The 13,331-nt window shown below is 46.4% G+C and overlaps 5 protein-coding genes across 5 annotated transcripts; all 5 read right to left on the bottom strand.

Moving 5' to 3' along the window:
• Nucleotides 1–181: 181 nt before the first annotated feature.
• On the bottom strand, nt 182–3,142 carry TbgDal_VIII3590 (hypothetical protein, conserved; the record flags this gene model as incomplete). Its single annotated transcript, XM_011777387.1, has 1 exon — nt 182–3,142. One exon carries the CDS (start codon nt 3,140–3,142, stop codon nt 182–184), a length of 2,961 nt encoding a protein of 986 aa, XP_011775689.1.
• Nucleotides 3,143–5,118: 1,976 nt separating this feature from the next.
• Nucleotides 5,119–6,030, bottom strand: TbgDal_VIII3600 (hypothetical protein, conserved; the record flags this gene model as incomplete). Its single annotated transcript, XM_011777388.1, has 1 exon — nt 5,119–6,030. One exon carries the CDS (start codon nt 6,028–6,030, stop codon nt 5,119–5,121), a length of 912 nt encoding a protein of 303 aa, XP_011775690.1.
• Nucleotides 6,031–7,680: 1,650 nt separating this feature from the next.
• Nucleotides 7,681–8,589, bottom strand: TbgDal_VIII3610 (hypothetical protein, conserved; the record flags this gene model as incomplete). Its single annotated transcript, XM_011777389.1, has 1 exon — nt 7,681–8,589. One exon carries the CDS (start codon nt 8,587–8,589, stop codon nt 7,681–7,683), a length of 909 nt encoding a protein of 302 aa, XP_011775691.1.
• A 493-nt stretch (nt 8,590–9,082) lies between these two features.
• Nucleotides 9,083–10,120, bottom strand: TbgDal_VIII3620 (thymidylate kinase, putative; the record flags this gene model as incomplete). Its single annotated transcript, XM_011777390.1, has 1 exon — nt 9,083–10,120. The coding sequence occupies one exon, from the start codon at nt 10,118–10,120 to the stop codon at nt 9,083–9,085; it is 1,038 nt and encodes a 345-aa protein (XP_011775692.1).
• A 161-nt stretch (nt 10,121–10,281) lies between these two features.
• TbgDal_VIII3630 (hypothetical protein, conserved) lies at nt 10,282–13,125 on the bottom strand (the record flags this gene model as incomplete). The annotated part of the gene is made up of 1 exon (XM_011777391.1): nt 10,282–13,125. One exon carries the CDS (start codon nt 13,123–13,125, stop codon nt 10,282–10,284), a length of 2,844 nt encoding a protein of 947 aa, XP_011775693.1.
• Nucleotides 13,126–13,331: the final 206 nt, after the last annotated feature.

Genomic DNA, 13,331 nt, shown 5'->3' on the forward strand with positions numbered 1-13,331 from the left:
GAATATTATTTAGTTACTTAACAAGCTGTATGAATTGTATCATTCATTCTTTGACAAAAAAAACGATACAAGAATTTACCGCTTATCTTCCTCTTTAATACAGATTAAAGTAGTGACGAAATAAAATGGATCAAACAATGGCTGGCACCGTGAGAGGCTCGACCACCGCGATCAACCAGCACTATTCACTGTCCTCAAACTGAAACGACCTTACGGAAACATCAACGCCGGAGGCATAAAGTTTTGCCTTGTTTTTCTGTTTCAATTTATTAAAGCTCTTCCCTTTCACACGCATCATTTCCTGGTTTTGACGCAACGCCATATGCTCAGCTTTGGGCCCATTATCCCTCAGATCATTACTAGCGAACGCCACCTTCGTGGGATCAATACGTTGAAATGGCCGACGGACACTCCCAGATCCACGAACAGAAAAATCAACGCACTTCCCAACCACTGGTTGCTTCCTGTCTCTTCGATACGAATCGACAGCTTCAACACGTGGCACCTTCCTCAAAATTTCCTCACTCTCACCTTCATAATGTGATAGAGACCTCTTTCTACCGGTCACCCCAAAATCTTCCACAACAGCAGAAGAGCTGTCAGGTGCCACCGGTTTCTTCGCTGCAGCGTTGCTCTTGGGTGAACTATTGGCCTTCACCAATGGTTTCCGAACGGGTTCATCATCATCAGAAGAGCTGTCAGGTGCCACCGGTTTCTTCACTGCAGCGTTGCTCTTGGGTGAACTATTGGCCTTCACCAATGGTTTCCGAACGGGTTCATCATCATCAGAAGAGCTGTCAGGTGCCACCGGTTTCTTCGCTGCAGCGTTGCTCTTGGGTGAACTATTGGCCTTCACCAATGGTTTCCGAACGGGTTCATCATCATCAGAAGAGCTGTCAGGTGCCACCGGTTTCTTCACTGCAGCGTTGCTCTTGGGTGAACTATTGGCCTTCACCAATGGTTTCCGAACGGGTTCATCATCATCAGAAGAGCTGTCAGGTGCCACCGGTTTCTTCACTGCAGCGTTGCTCTTGGGTGAACTATTGGCCTTCACCAATGGTTTCCGAACGGGTTCATCATCATCAGAAGAGCTGTCAGGTGCCACCGGTTTCTTCACTGCAGCGTTGCTCTTGGGTGAACTATTGGCCTTCACCAATGGTTTCCGAACGGGTTCATCATCATCAGAAGAGCTGTCAGGTGCCACCGGTTTCTTCACTGCAGCGTTGCTCTTGGGTGAACTATTGGCCTTCACCAATGGTTTCCGAACGGGTTCATCATCATCAGAAGAGCTGTCAGGTGCCACCGGTTTCTTCACTGCAGCGTTGCTCTTGGGTGAACTATTGGCCTTCACCAATGGTTTCCGAACGGGTTCATCATCATCAGAAGAGCTGTCAGGTGCCACCGGTTTCTTCACTGCAGCGTTGCTCTTGGGTGAACTATTGGCCTTCACCAATGGTTTCCGAACGGGTTCATCATCATCAGAAGAGCTGTCAGGTGCCACCGGTTTCTTCACTGCAGCGTTGCTCTTGGGTGAACTATTGGCCTTCACCAATGGTTTCCGAACGGGTTCATCATCATCAGAAGAGCTGTCAGGTGCCACCGGTTTCTTCGCTGCAGCGTTGCTCTTGGGTGAACTATTGGCCTTCACCAATGGTTTCCGAACGGGTTCATCATCATCAGAAGAGCTGTCAGGTGCCACCGGTTTCTTCGCTGCAGCGTTGCTCTTGGGCGAACTATTGGCCTTCACCAATGGTTTCCGAACGGGTTCATCATCATCAGAAGAGCTGTCAGGTGCCACCGGTTTCTTCGCTGCAGCGTTGCTCTTGGGTGAACTATTGGCCTTCACCAATGGTTTCCGAACGGGTTCATCATCATCAGAAGAGCTGTCAGGTGCCACCGGTTTCTTCACTGCAGCGTTGCTCTTGGGTGAACTATTGGCCTTCACCAATGGTTTCCGAACGGGTTCATCATCATCAGAAGAGCTGTCAGGTGCCACCGGTTTCTTCGCTGCAGCGTTGCTCTTGGGTGAACTATTGGCCTTCACCAATGGTTTCCGAACGGGTTCATCATCATCAGAAGAGCTGTCAGGTGCCACCGGTTTCTTCGCTGCAGCGTTGCTCTTGGGTGAACTATTGGCCTTCACCAATGGTTTCCGAACGGGTTCATCATCATCAGAAGAGCTGTCAGGTGCCACCGGTTTCTTCGCTGCAGCGTTGCTCTTGGGTGAACTATTGGCCTTCACCAATGGTTTCCGAACGGGTTCATCATCATCAGAAGAGCTGTCAGGTGCCACCGGTTTCTTCACTGCAGCGTTGCTCTTGGGTGAACTATTGGCCTTCACCAATGGTTTCCGAACGGGTTCATCATCATCAGAAGAGCTGTCAGGTGCCACCGGTTTCTTCGCTGCAGCGTTGCTCTTGGGTGAACTATTGGCCTTCACCAATGGTTTCCGAACGGGTTCATCATCATCAGAAGAGCTGTCAGGTGCCACCGGTTTCTTCGCTGCAGCGTTGCTCTTGGGTGAACTATTGGCCTTCACCAATGGTTTCCGAACGGGTTCATCATCATCAGAAGAGCTGTCAGGTGCCACCGGTTTCTTCGCTGCAGCGTTGCTCTTGGGTGAACTATTGGCCTTCACCAATGGTTTCCGAACGGGTTCATCATCATCAGAAGAGCTGTCAGGTGCCACCGGTTTCTTCACTGCAGCGTTGCTCTTGGGTGAGCTATTGGCCTTCACCAATGGTTTCCGAACGGGTTCATCATCATCAGAAGAGCTGTCAGGTGCCACCGGTTTCTTCGGTGTTACTTTACCTTTATTCTCGATGTCTTTTGCTTTTTTTTTGTTTTCTGATGTCTCAGTGCGCGCTTTCTTTCGAACCTGTTCAATTTTTTTTACGTCACAGTCTTCAGCTATTCGTTTTCCTAGGAGTTTGTAAAGAGGTTCATTTTCTTCGTCAGTATGAACGGAGGTTTCCTGATTGTTGTATAATCGCACGGCATCTTCAATGATTGCTCCACTCGCGTTATTCTGGTTTTTTTCTTGATGATTCTGCAGCGGAACTCTGTTTTTGAATGCCTCGGCAGCGCTAGGACATGTGGCTTCAAGGTACCTCAAAACGACTTCCTCGACAGTAACTGGCATTGCTTACGATTTTTTAGACCCTCAAAGGCTCCTATTTAGAGGAAAGGAAGTTACCGAAGGAGTTGATGCACAGAGGGTGGTAATGTACGTTATGCTGTCGAGCAACACGGGCAACTGGTCACACAAAGGGAATAGGTCTTTGGGAGAAAGCGGCGAAAATCAAAGAAAGTTTAATAAATTGCAATTAAACAATAAAATGGGCTTTTAAAACGGGCACGTGTTGAAATCAATTCAAACGTTGACGTGTTTTGCCCCTTACATTTTCAACGGTCCCTACACAATAATCCCAACGTTTGGAAACATTGCGAGTAGCGGTATAAAGTAAAGTCATAACCGACGAGCGATACTGCAACTTTGTCGCATAGCTTTTGCGATACCTTGTCGAAAAGGGTGGAAAAGTGGCTTTTAATAAATGAAAGTGACTGTAGGAAGGGTTCAACGCAAGAACGTACCGTTAGGCATACCTCATTGCCTTCACGACGGGGCGCTAAAGGTTAGATAAAATGTGCACACGGTGCTTACTCTGAAAAAGCAATTACTCCATGGGCGTTCCCAGCTTCGAGGAATCATGACTCCTTTCAAATGATTCAGCAAAAGCAAGCACGAGGTGGACCCCAACCCATTGAAAACATTACCATCACCCACCGCCATCTTGTCGGAGAACACATCAATTCACTGATCCAATAAATTCAAAAAAAACTTCCGACCGACATATTCCCCATAAGTCAAAGACTAATACCAGATAGACTATCATCTTCTTAGAAGTGCCGACCGCACATCACCATGGGAAACGATGACACAATCCCGCACATCCTTTACCTGGGGATAGACCAGAACCGGAAGAGCATCGGTGTGCATCACCAACCTCCTTCAGAATCAGAAACCCTATGACACGGAATAACCTCACACACACACACACACACACACACACATACGACTCCAATTGTAACAGCAGAGTAGAATGATCCTTAGATGTCTTTAGCCTCCGACGCAAAACATTCCGAGAGAAAAGTAACGCGCCACTTAAACTCGAAGCATCGGTACCTCGGTAGTCACACATACCCACATACCTCATTACAACAAAATACATGCAAGCCACAACGAATTGTCTGCAAGAACTGCGATACAAGTCTCACTTCAAGTAATTACTAGAGGCCGCTCAGGAAACTAAAGGGATACGGTAACGCATTACCATATTCATTCGAAATAGTCCATAGTCATACACACCTCAGGGGGAAATAAAAAAGCACAACTCTCGTGAAACTTGAAACAGTAACCAATACGAAGCAGGGGAATACCCCAATTTTCTAAGTATTGTACTCCTTCCCTGCTGTCCTAGTTGCTAAATAAATTTGGAAGAAAAAGAGCCAAGTACCATATCATATCTCACTTAGCTATGGTCATAAAGTGAAAAATTGTGGCTCATTAAAGCGTAAAAACTTATTCCCAAGTATCCAGGAACAATATTGTTAATTAGTGTCTTTTCGTTGAAGAATACAACATCTACACGTGCCACTGTTTAATTCCCTCTGAGAGCAAACATAACGAAGCAAAAGAAAACCTTTTTAAAACACTAATTTGCCGCATGCAAGTCAAACCCTGCGCGATACCGCAAAGGCACTCATCACCTTATGCGTGTGTCGTACTGTATTATTATGATAGTTTACCCTCCACACATAACAATAGCCTGTACCATTTAGTTCATTTGTTTTTATCAGCAAAGTCACTGAAAACACGCCCACACACACGCACCACTGCCACAGGAGCAATTATAGAGCAACGATTATGACAGCATGCAGCACGACTACAGTAGTGGAGCATAGGTCAGTGCAAGCAAAACATTCAGGTGAGGGCGCACTAACAAAGAAAACGAAAAACAGGAGGCACGAAACACCCGAATGGTCATGTAAATACCGACGAAAGAAATGATGGTAATATCATGTTTTACAGAGAAATCAACCCCCGTTGAGCATCAACTATTTCATAATTCTGCACCACGGATATCCTTGTTTCTTCATTTGATGTTGATGCTGGGCTAACATACAAGCAATAACAATGTAGAAGAAAACATCTGCAATGGTTTTAAGGGATTCATCGTTCAGTAGACAAGCCAGACAACTGCACAAATAGGCACACCAAATGATGACCGAATCACAACAATCATTTTGCAAATTGTAGTGCTTACGAATAATGAAACGATTACCGTGAGCGGCACACGCAAGGCAAAAGCAAGACTCCAGGCACAAACAGCACGGCTCACAGCCTTCGCAGACACAGCACCTTCTTCCACAAAACATTCCAGCACAACACAAATAACGAGACCAATCATTTTCCAACAGCTTCTTCCGTTGCAAGAACGCACAGCACCATGGGCAACAACAGGCACCAAGGCAGAACAGTGGCTCACTGCAAGGTGCCCCCAACATACTCGTTTCCCATTCATTTGACCATCTCCAGTCCTGTGCCCCACCGTAGGGAACCGATAATAACCCTACAGCCGATTCGTCTAGGTTCCCCCTATTATGCAACTTACCGTAAGCAGCTGGTGGCACGTAGACACCATATAGAAATTGATCGTCCATGGCGGTAGGCGGTGTTTTCCAGCCAGCATCGGGCGGCAGAGAAGCGGGCTGTTTTCCATTATCTGTGGGAGGCCCAGCCAGCACATTTAAGGCTGAGGAACAATCCCGCCCAGCGCACATACTTTCTTTCGGAGCACCACTGTTGAGAAATATAATAAAAGGAAACAAGAACAGCAGCAAACAAACAACACTATGGAAATATTTTGCGCTGTACACGGGATACGGATACCTGACAATTGGAGGCCATCTGTAAAAAGGTAAGGCAGGAAAGCAACTAAATGCTACATGTATCACATAAACACTCATTTTCTCAACTGTTGCGTCCAAGCTCGCCCGTCCATGCACTACCAGTACTACCCGTCTCTCAAACTAAACACTTTCACACTCATATTTCACCCGCTCACGAAGTATTGTCGCTTCAAACATCTACTACGACTGCCCGCATACAATCCACCGGTTGAGGATCTATTACAATAAATGACGCGGCCACACTCATTCGTAGAGGAGAGCCACATTGGGTTAAAATCTAAACAGAAAGACCAAAAATTAGCGTTACAGAAAAAGAGATAGCGAGTAGAACAGCACGACAGCTTCTCACTTGGCGAGAAACACACGCACTTGGATAAAAGATAGTACACACAAATATAACACAATCCTTCCCGACTAGCAACCAGCCATGAACAAGATCTCGCATCCATTAGCCAACATTTTGCACTTTAAAAGCGATATATCCAACCATGACGCAGGGATAACCGTCAAAATGTCGAACTTTATCTGCTGAGTGACCTTTACATCCACCCGCGCACTTCAAGTAACCGTCATCATTTGCTCTTTTTGTTTTGCCAACCTCCTTCAGAATCAGAAACCCTATGACACGGAATAACCTCACACACACACACACACACACACACATACGACTCCAATTGTAACAGCAGAGTAGAATGATCCTTAGATGTCTTTAGCCTCCGACGCAAAACATTCCGAGAGAAAAGTAACGCGCCACTTAAACTCGAAGCATCGGTACCTCGGTAGTCACACATACCCACATACCTCATTACAACAAAATACATGCAAGCCACAACGAATTGTCTGCAAGAACTGCGATACAAGTCTCACTTCAAGTAATTACTAGAGGCCGCTCAGGAAACTAAAGGGATACGGTAACGCATTACCATATTCATTCGAAATAGTCCATAGTCATACACACCTCAGGGGGAAATAAAAAAGCACAACTCTCGTGAAACTTGAAACAGTAACCAATACGAAGCAGGGGAATACCCCAATTTTCTAAGTATTGTACTCCTTCCCTGCTGTCCTAGTTGCTAAATAAATTTGGAAGAAAAAGAGCCAAGTACCATATCATATCTCACTTAGCTATGGTCATAAAGTGAAAAATTGTGGCTCATTAAAGCGTAAAAACTTATTCCCAAGTATCCAGGAACAATATTGTTAATTAGTGTCTTTTCGTTGAAGAATACAACATCTACACGTGCCACTGTTTAATTCCCTCTGAGAGCAAACATAACGAAGCAAAAGAAAACCTTTTTAAAACACTAATTTGCCGCATGCAAGTCAAACCCTGCGCGATACCGCAAAGGCACTCATCACCTTATGCGTGTGTCGTACTGTATTATTATGATAGTTTACCCTCCACACATAACAATAGCCTGTACCATTTAGTTCATTTGTTTTTATCAGCAAAGTCACTGAAAACACGCCCACACACACGCACCACTGCCACAGGAGCAATTATAGAGCAACGATTATGACAGCATGCAGCACGACTACAGTAGTGGAGCATAGGTCAGTGCAAGCAAAACATTCAGGTGAGGGCGCACTAACAAAGAAAACGAAAAACAGGAGGCACGAAACACCCGAATGGTCATGTAAATACCGACGAAAGAAATGATGGTAATATCATGTTTTACAGAGAAATCAACCCCCGTTGAGCATCAACTATTTCATAATTCTGCACCACGGATATCCTTGTTTCTTCATTTGATGTTGATGCTGGGCTAACATACAAGCAAAAGCAGCACCCCAAGTACCGACAAAGAGATTGAACCGCTCATCGTCGATGACAAAAGCCAAACAACAACATAGGGGACAACACGACATAAGGAGCAAATCACAACAATCATTTTGCAAATTGTAGTGCTTACGAATAATGAAACGATTACCGTAAACTGCACACGCAAGGCAAAAGCAAGACTCCAGGCACAAATAGCACGGCTCACAGCCTTCGCAGACACAGCACCTTCTTCCACAAAACATTCCAGCACAACACAAATAACGAGACCAATCATTTTCCAACAGCTCCTTTCGCTGAGAAAACGCACAGCACCATGGGCAACAACAGGCACCAAGGCAGAACAGTGGCTCACTGCAAGGTGCCTCCAACATACTCGTTTCCCATTCATTTGACCATCTCCAGTCCTGTGCCCCACCGTAGGGAACCGATAATAACCCTACAGCCGATTCGTCTAGGTTCCCCCTATTATGCAACTTACCGTAAGCAGCTGGTGGCACGTAGACACCATATAGAAATTGATCGTCCATGGCGGTAGGCGGTGTTTTCCAGCCAGCATCGGGCGGCAGAGAAGCGGGCTGTTTTCCATTATCTGTGGGAGGCCCAGCCAGCACATTTAAGGCTGAGGAACAATCCCGCCCAGCGCACATACTTTCTTTCGGAGCACCACTGTTGAGAAATATAATAAAAGGAAACAAGAACAGCAGCAAACAAACAACACTATGGAAATATTTTGCGCTGTACACGGGATACGGATACCTGACAATTGGAGGCCATCTGTAAAAAGGTAAGGCAGGAAAGCAACTAAATGCTACATGTATCACATAAACACTCATTTTCTCAACTGTTGCGTCCAAGCTCGCCCGTCCATGCACTACCAGTACTACCCGTCTCTCAAACTAAACACTTTCACACTCATATTTCACCCGCTCACGAAGTATTGTCGCTTCAAACATCTACTACGACTGCCCGCATACAATCCACCGGTTGAGGATCTATTACAATAAATGACGCGGCCACACTCATTCGTAGAGGAGAGCCACATTGGGTTAAAATCTAAACAGAAAGACCAAAAATTAGCGTTACAGAAAAAGAGATAGCGAGTAGAACAGCACGACAGCTTCTCACTTGGCGAGAAACACACGCACTTGGGAAAACAAATGTTAGGCATGAAACTGAAAAAAAAAAAAGAAACTCGGGGAGATGGAAGAAGGAAAAGACAACAGTCAATTTTCATCCACTGGATACTAATAAACCAAAAAAGATGGTAACAATCTATAATGGAGTCACATCCACTTGCAGTGAAAGCGAGTGGACGTGCCAACTCATTTAAATATGTTTTGCGACGGCATTGTATATCATCTCGTGTACTTTCTCACGACTATAGCGTTCGCCCTCATCGTTACAACATTCTATTTGAACCCAATTCCTTTGGTTTTGACAGCACCAAACGTAAGTTTGCCTGACATTTTCCTTGTAGGAGAGGCCGGCTGTCTCATGAATGTCCAGCGACTCACGCTTCTCATCCCTTTGCATCGCCACTAGCGCGGCTGCGGGTGGCAAATCAAGATAAAGAGCGACATCCGGGGGAGGAAGCTTAAGCCATTCCAATTCCAATTGCTCAAGGTGTCTGATGAAGTCACTCCTTTCACTTTCCTCAAGCTTAGAGGCCTGGTGACCAAAGTTGGACGTGTAGTAACGGTCGAGGAGAATCTTCTTCCCGTGTGTCAACCAGTACCTGAGTTCCGGGAGAGTGTCAAAGCGATTCAAGGAAAAAAGCAAACTGAACAGTTTAGGATCCAAATCGTGTAAAGCGCCTCTTTCACCTGATAGGACTTTGCGAATGAGCTTCCCATATCGATGTTTGTCCGATGGGAAGTCAAGACTAGCGTGAGCCTTTCCTTCCTTATCCAGCCGTTTCCGCATGTACTCTGTTTGGGTGGCCTTCCCAGCACCGTCTCCACCCTCAAAAACAATTACGGCACCTTCTGAGTCATTGTTGGGCAAGAATGCTCTTACAGCATCGGCCCATGTCTCTGAAGTATTTTGTTTGCACTCGATACCGAGGGAGGAAATCGTCTGAAGTAAGTTAGTGGTTTCGCCACCAGTGGTAAGCGAAAGTACGGGAACACGCTTTGAATAAACAGCAAATACGACATCTGCATCCTCCACTGTCTTTTCAGTAATAAAACACATGGGGGTACCAACCCTGTAAGGCGTGTGTTTCCCTCGCCACATAAATTCGTAAGCGAAAGACTTTTCGAGCTGTATAGTTTCCGCATCACCCGCTACCTCTCTGATCACCTCAAGGACTTGTTTGTCCTCAACATCCGTGAAAACTACAATTTTTCGGTTCATGGCCACCATTGATGTATACTTCGTGAGAAGAAAAAAAAAGGGAAGACCTAGCAACTATTATGCTCAGTCGCAAAAAAAAAAAAAGCCAGCTCAGGCGGCGCCTCCTCCTCTTCATGTGCGGGAAACAAAACTGAGAAAACAAAACTTACACGGTTTATATGGCTTAGCAACTACTTTAATTTATACCACTGATGCCGGCACTGAGCAGCACTACGTCGTACCATCCGCTTGTGATCACTCAATGCCACCTGAGACACATGAAGAACTTCGCCTCTTACCTGCAACGCGCTGCTCATGTAGGAGTTGTCGCTGTCACCATTCTCTGATGAAAACTGCATGACAAACAAGGCTGCCACACTCAATAGACGCAGCGAGGTACACCGCACCTTAAGTAATGGTGATCTAACACCACTCAGCACCAGTGGCAGAAGGTCGTCGGTTCTTAAAAGTGCCTCTACCAACACATTCTTCGGGTCCATCTGAGACAAAGCAAGGTCGAGCAGCTCCACAAGCTCGTTGACAAACTCTTCATTCAGTGGCTTCGACACTCTTCGGGAAAATTCGACGATGTCACCCCACTCCAACCCACAAGTGGGTGACACATCCTGGAGGAGTTTTGCAACAACTCTCAGCAACTCGAGTGAAACGGGTTTGCTGCCCCTCGTGGCAGCATGCACCAGAGGCAAAATGAGGGTCGTGGTTTTTCTGCACCCTTGATAACAGAACACGAACACTCCCGTCAGTATATCAACGTAACAATCCTGTACGTATCCACTGCGAAGGGAGTTGGTAATTTCTTCGATGATTACTTCAATAATCCCGCCTTCTGCCACACCACAAGCAAGCAGACCACGAGCAACAGCTGCCCGCGCCGCGAGCTGCGTGGTTGGGTTCAACCGCTTCGCTGCTTCGAGAAAGCGACCTGCGACACCGGGCACCCGCGCACACAGTGATGACACACTCTGCATTGTTAATACATCTGTCGGTGTGCTGCGCACTGCATCCAAAACTTCGCACATCCAATGTTCTATGTGATCCGAAACACCCAGGACATCCATGTCAAAACATGAAACTAGAGAAGCTGTCAATACACCCCATTGCTCTCCCTCCACCTCCTGAAGCACAGATGGAACGAAAGCAATGGGAAGCAGCAGGAGCAAATCGCACAGATAGTCAAAGCTCGCCACAGAATTCCTCTTTTTGGTCAAAAGCAGAAGGCAACGAATATCTTCGGTAGAGTAGTCCGCGTGCGCAGAGAGACTGGAGCGACACAAGGAAAAAACATCCCTTTCGGTAAGGGTAAATCCGAACAACCCCTCTGGACATTCTAACAGTGATTTTGTGGCAGCTAGTGATAAAGAGGCCTGCGACCCTAACAAGCCTTTGTAGAGTGTAAGAATACCGGCTGCTGTGGGATTTATGTCGGCAGGCATGTCCAACAGCGCAACATTCAGTAAATTTCCTTCGACAGAGCCAATGCGTGAGATATGCTTCACAACCCTGTTGCCGACTTCCTCATCTCCACAGAGACAAAGTGCTATAAGTCTCTTGTAGATGAGTAGAACTGTGTCATCGGGCATCCAGTGTGGAAGCCATGCTGCAAGGGTAACCAGCGATGCAAGCAACTCGCACCTTACATGCACAGAAGATGCGTCAGCCTTTTGCAGTGACAAGGTCAGCTTCTCCACAAGTTGAAACAATTTCTCACTCACGGTTTCGAGACCTTCTTTAACATCACGCTGTGGGGGAAGCCTCTTTCCACATTCGCCACCATTACCCGCATCGAAAATCCCACTAAGTATGGCGGAAATTATGAGGACCGCATCGTCGACTTCAAAACTATCCTCCCGCGTATTCGACAGTAGCTGCAGCAAAAAGCACTGCACAGTGGCCGCACCGCAGCATGTGCTACTGCTGACAAGGTGATAGAACATAGTTGCATAGGCGGAACACACAGCTGGTCCCGACCTCAAACTAGCCAGTGCGCCACTCGTCATTGGCTCTAGCCACGAGCGGACGATTGATAACGAAACATCCTGCGCTCTTTTGGAGATGAACTTCAATACGTGTACGCAGTCCTTAACGTACGGCTCACATTCCACAGACCCGAGTGATACTGCTCGGACGACTTCGTTCCTTATGTGATTCGTCACAGAAACCACATGCGGGCACAAACTCTCGGTGGTGTGACTCGAATCCAACGAGAAAATGTTTAAAAGCACATTCGTGGATTCCTGCTTAACAACAGAGGATGGGGACGCCATTCTTGACAACAGAAATGGGACACAAATGTTCAAATACAAGGGATGCGTCATGCATGCCGACAGGACACGCCGCAAATCCTCTTTCGACACCTTACATCCGTGTGGTTGTGAAAATACCACCGGGAAATAACTAGAAATACTGTCAAAATACTCCTCCAGCAAGGGTTGCATGGCATCTTCTCTCGCATAAGAGGCAATTATGTGATGTAACTCAAGCGCACGCATTAGTAACTCCGGTTCATTTTCCTCATCCATAGATTTTAGGACAACTTGAAGAAAGGAGGTGGTGAACCACGTTGCGGTCTCTTTTGTAACAGTAAAGCGAAGAACATCGTACCCCCAACTCCGGACGTTGGTCGGGAGGGCTTGCAAACTGAAGCTCTGCAAAAACTCAGTGTGTAAAACGTTGAAAACGTCACTGGTACATGGCCCCTCTGACGATAGCTCTCTGACAAGAAGGGCCGTAGATTCCACAGCAACCGCAATCGTTTGCATTGAAGAGAGCTTTCTGGAGAAAAACCTCAGCATAACATCGACCTCTTCAATTGTGCGGTCGCGCCGATTCACTGTAGCAAGCCCCAGAACACGGACTGCATTTACAACGTGCTCTTCTCCTGTGAGGTATTTACCCATCATGCGCGATAATTGCAGAAGAGGGATTCCGCGAAGCTTTTCAAGCGTCACTTCATCAGCGTTAGTCCCGCACGTAACAACACCTTGAAGTAATGTATCAACTTCCTCAACAGACATACTACTTTTTCGATATATATTCTTTACTCGTCCTATTCTTGGTTTCTTCAAGTTTTCTTCTACTGACAACCAGTTTTCAGGCGATAGGCAACCGTAAAGTGACTGCAACTCCTTCCCTCCCGGTGGCGTTTACAACCCACCTTTCAACAGAATGGAGGAAAGGTAGGAAGAATGTCGACGTTGTATAAGCGTAAAAAGCAAGGTAT

Source organism: Trypanosoma brucei, chromosome 8 (genome assembly GCF_000210295.1).
Source record: "Trypanosoma brucei gambiense DAL972 chromosome 8, complete sequence".
NCBI classification, from domain to species: Eukaryota; Euglenozoa; class Kinetoplastea; order Trypanosomatida; family Trypanosomatidae; genus Trypanosoma; species Trypanosoma brucei.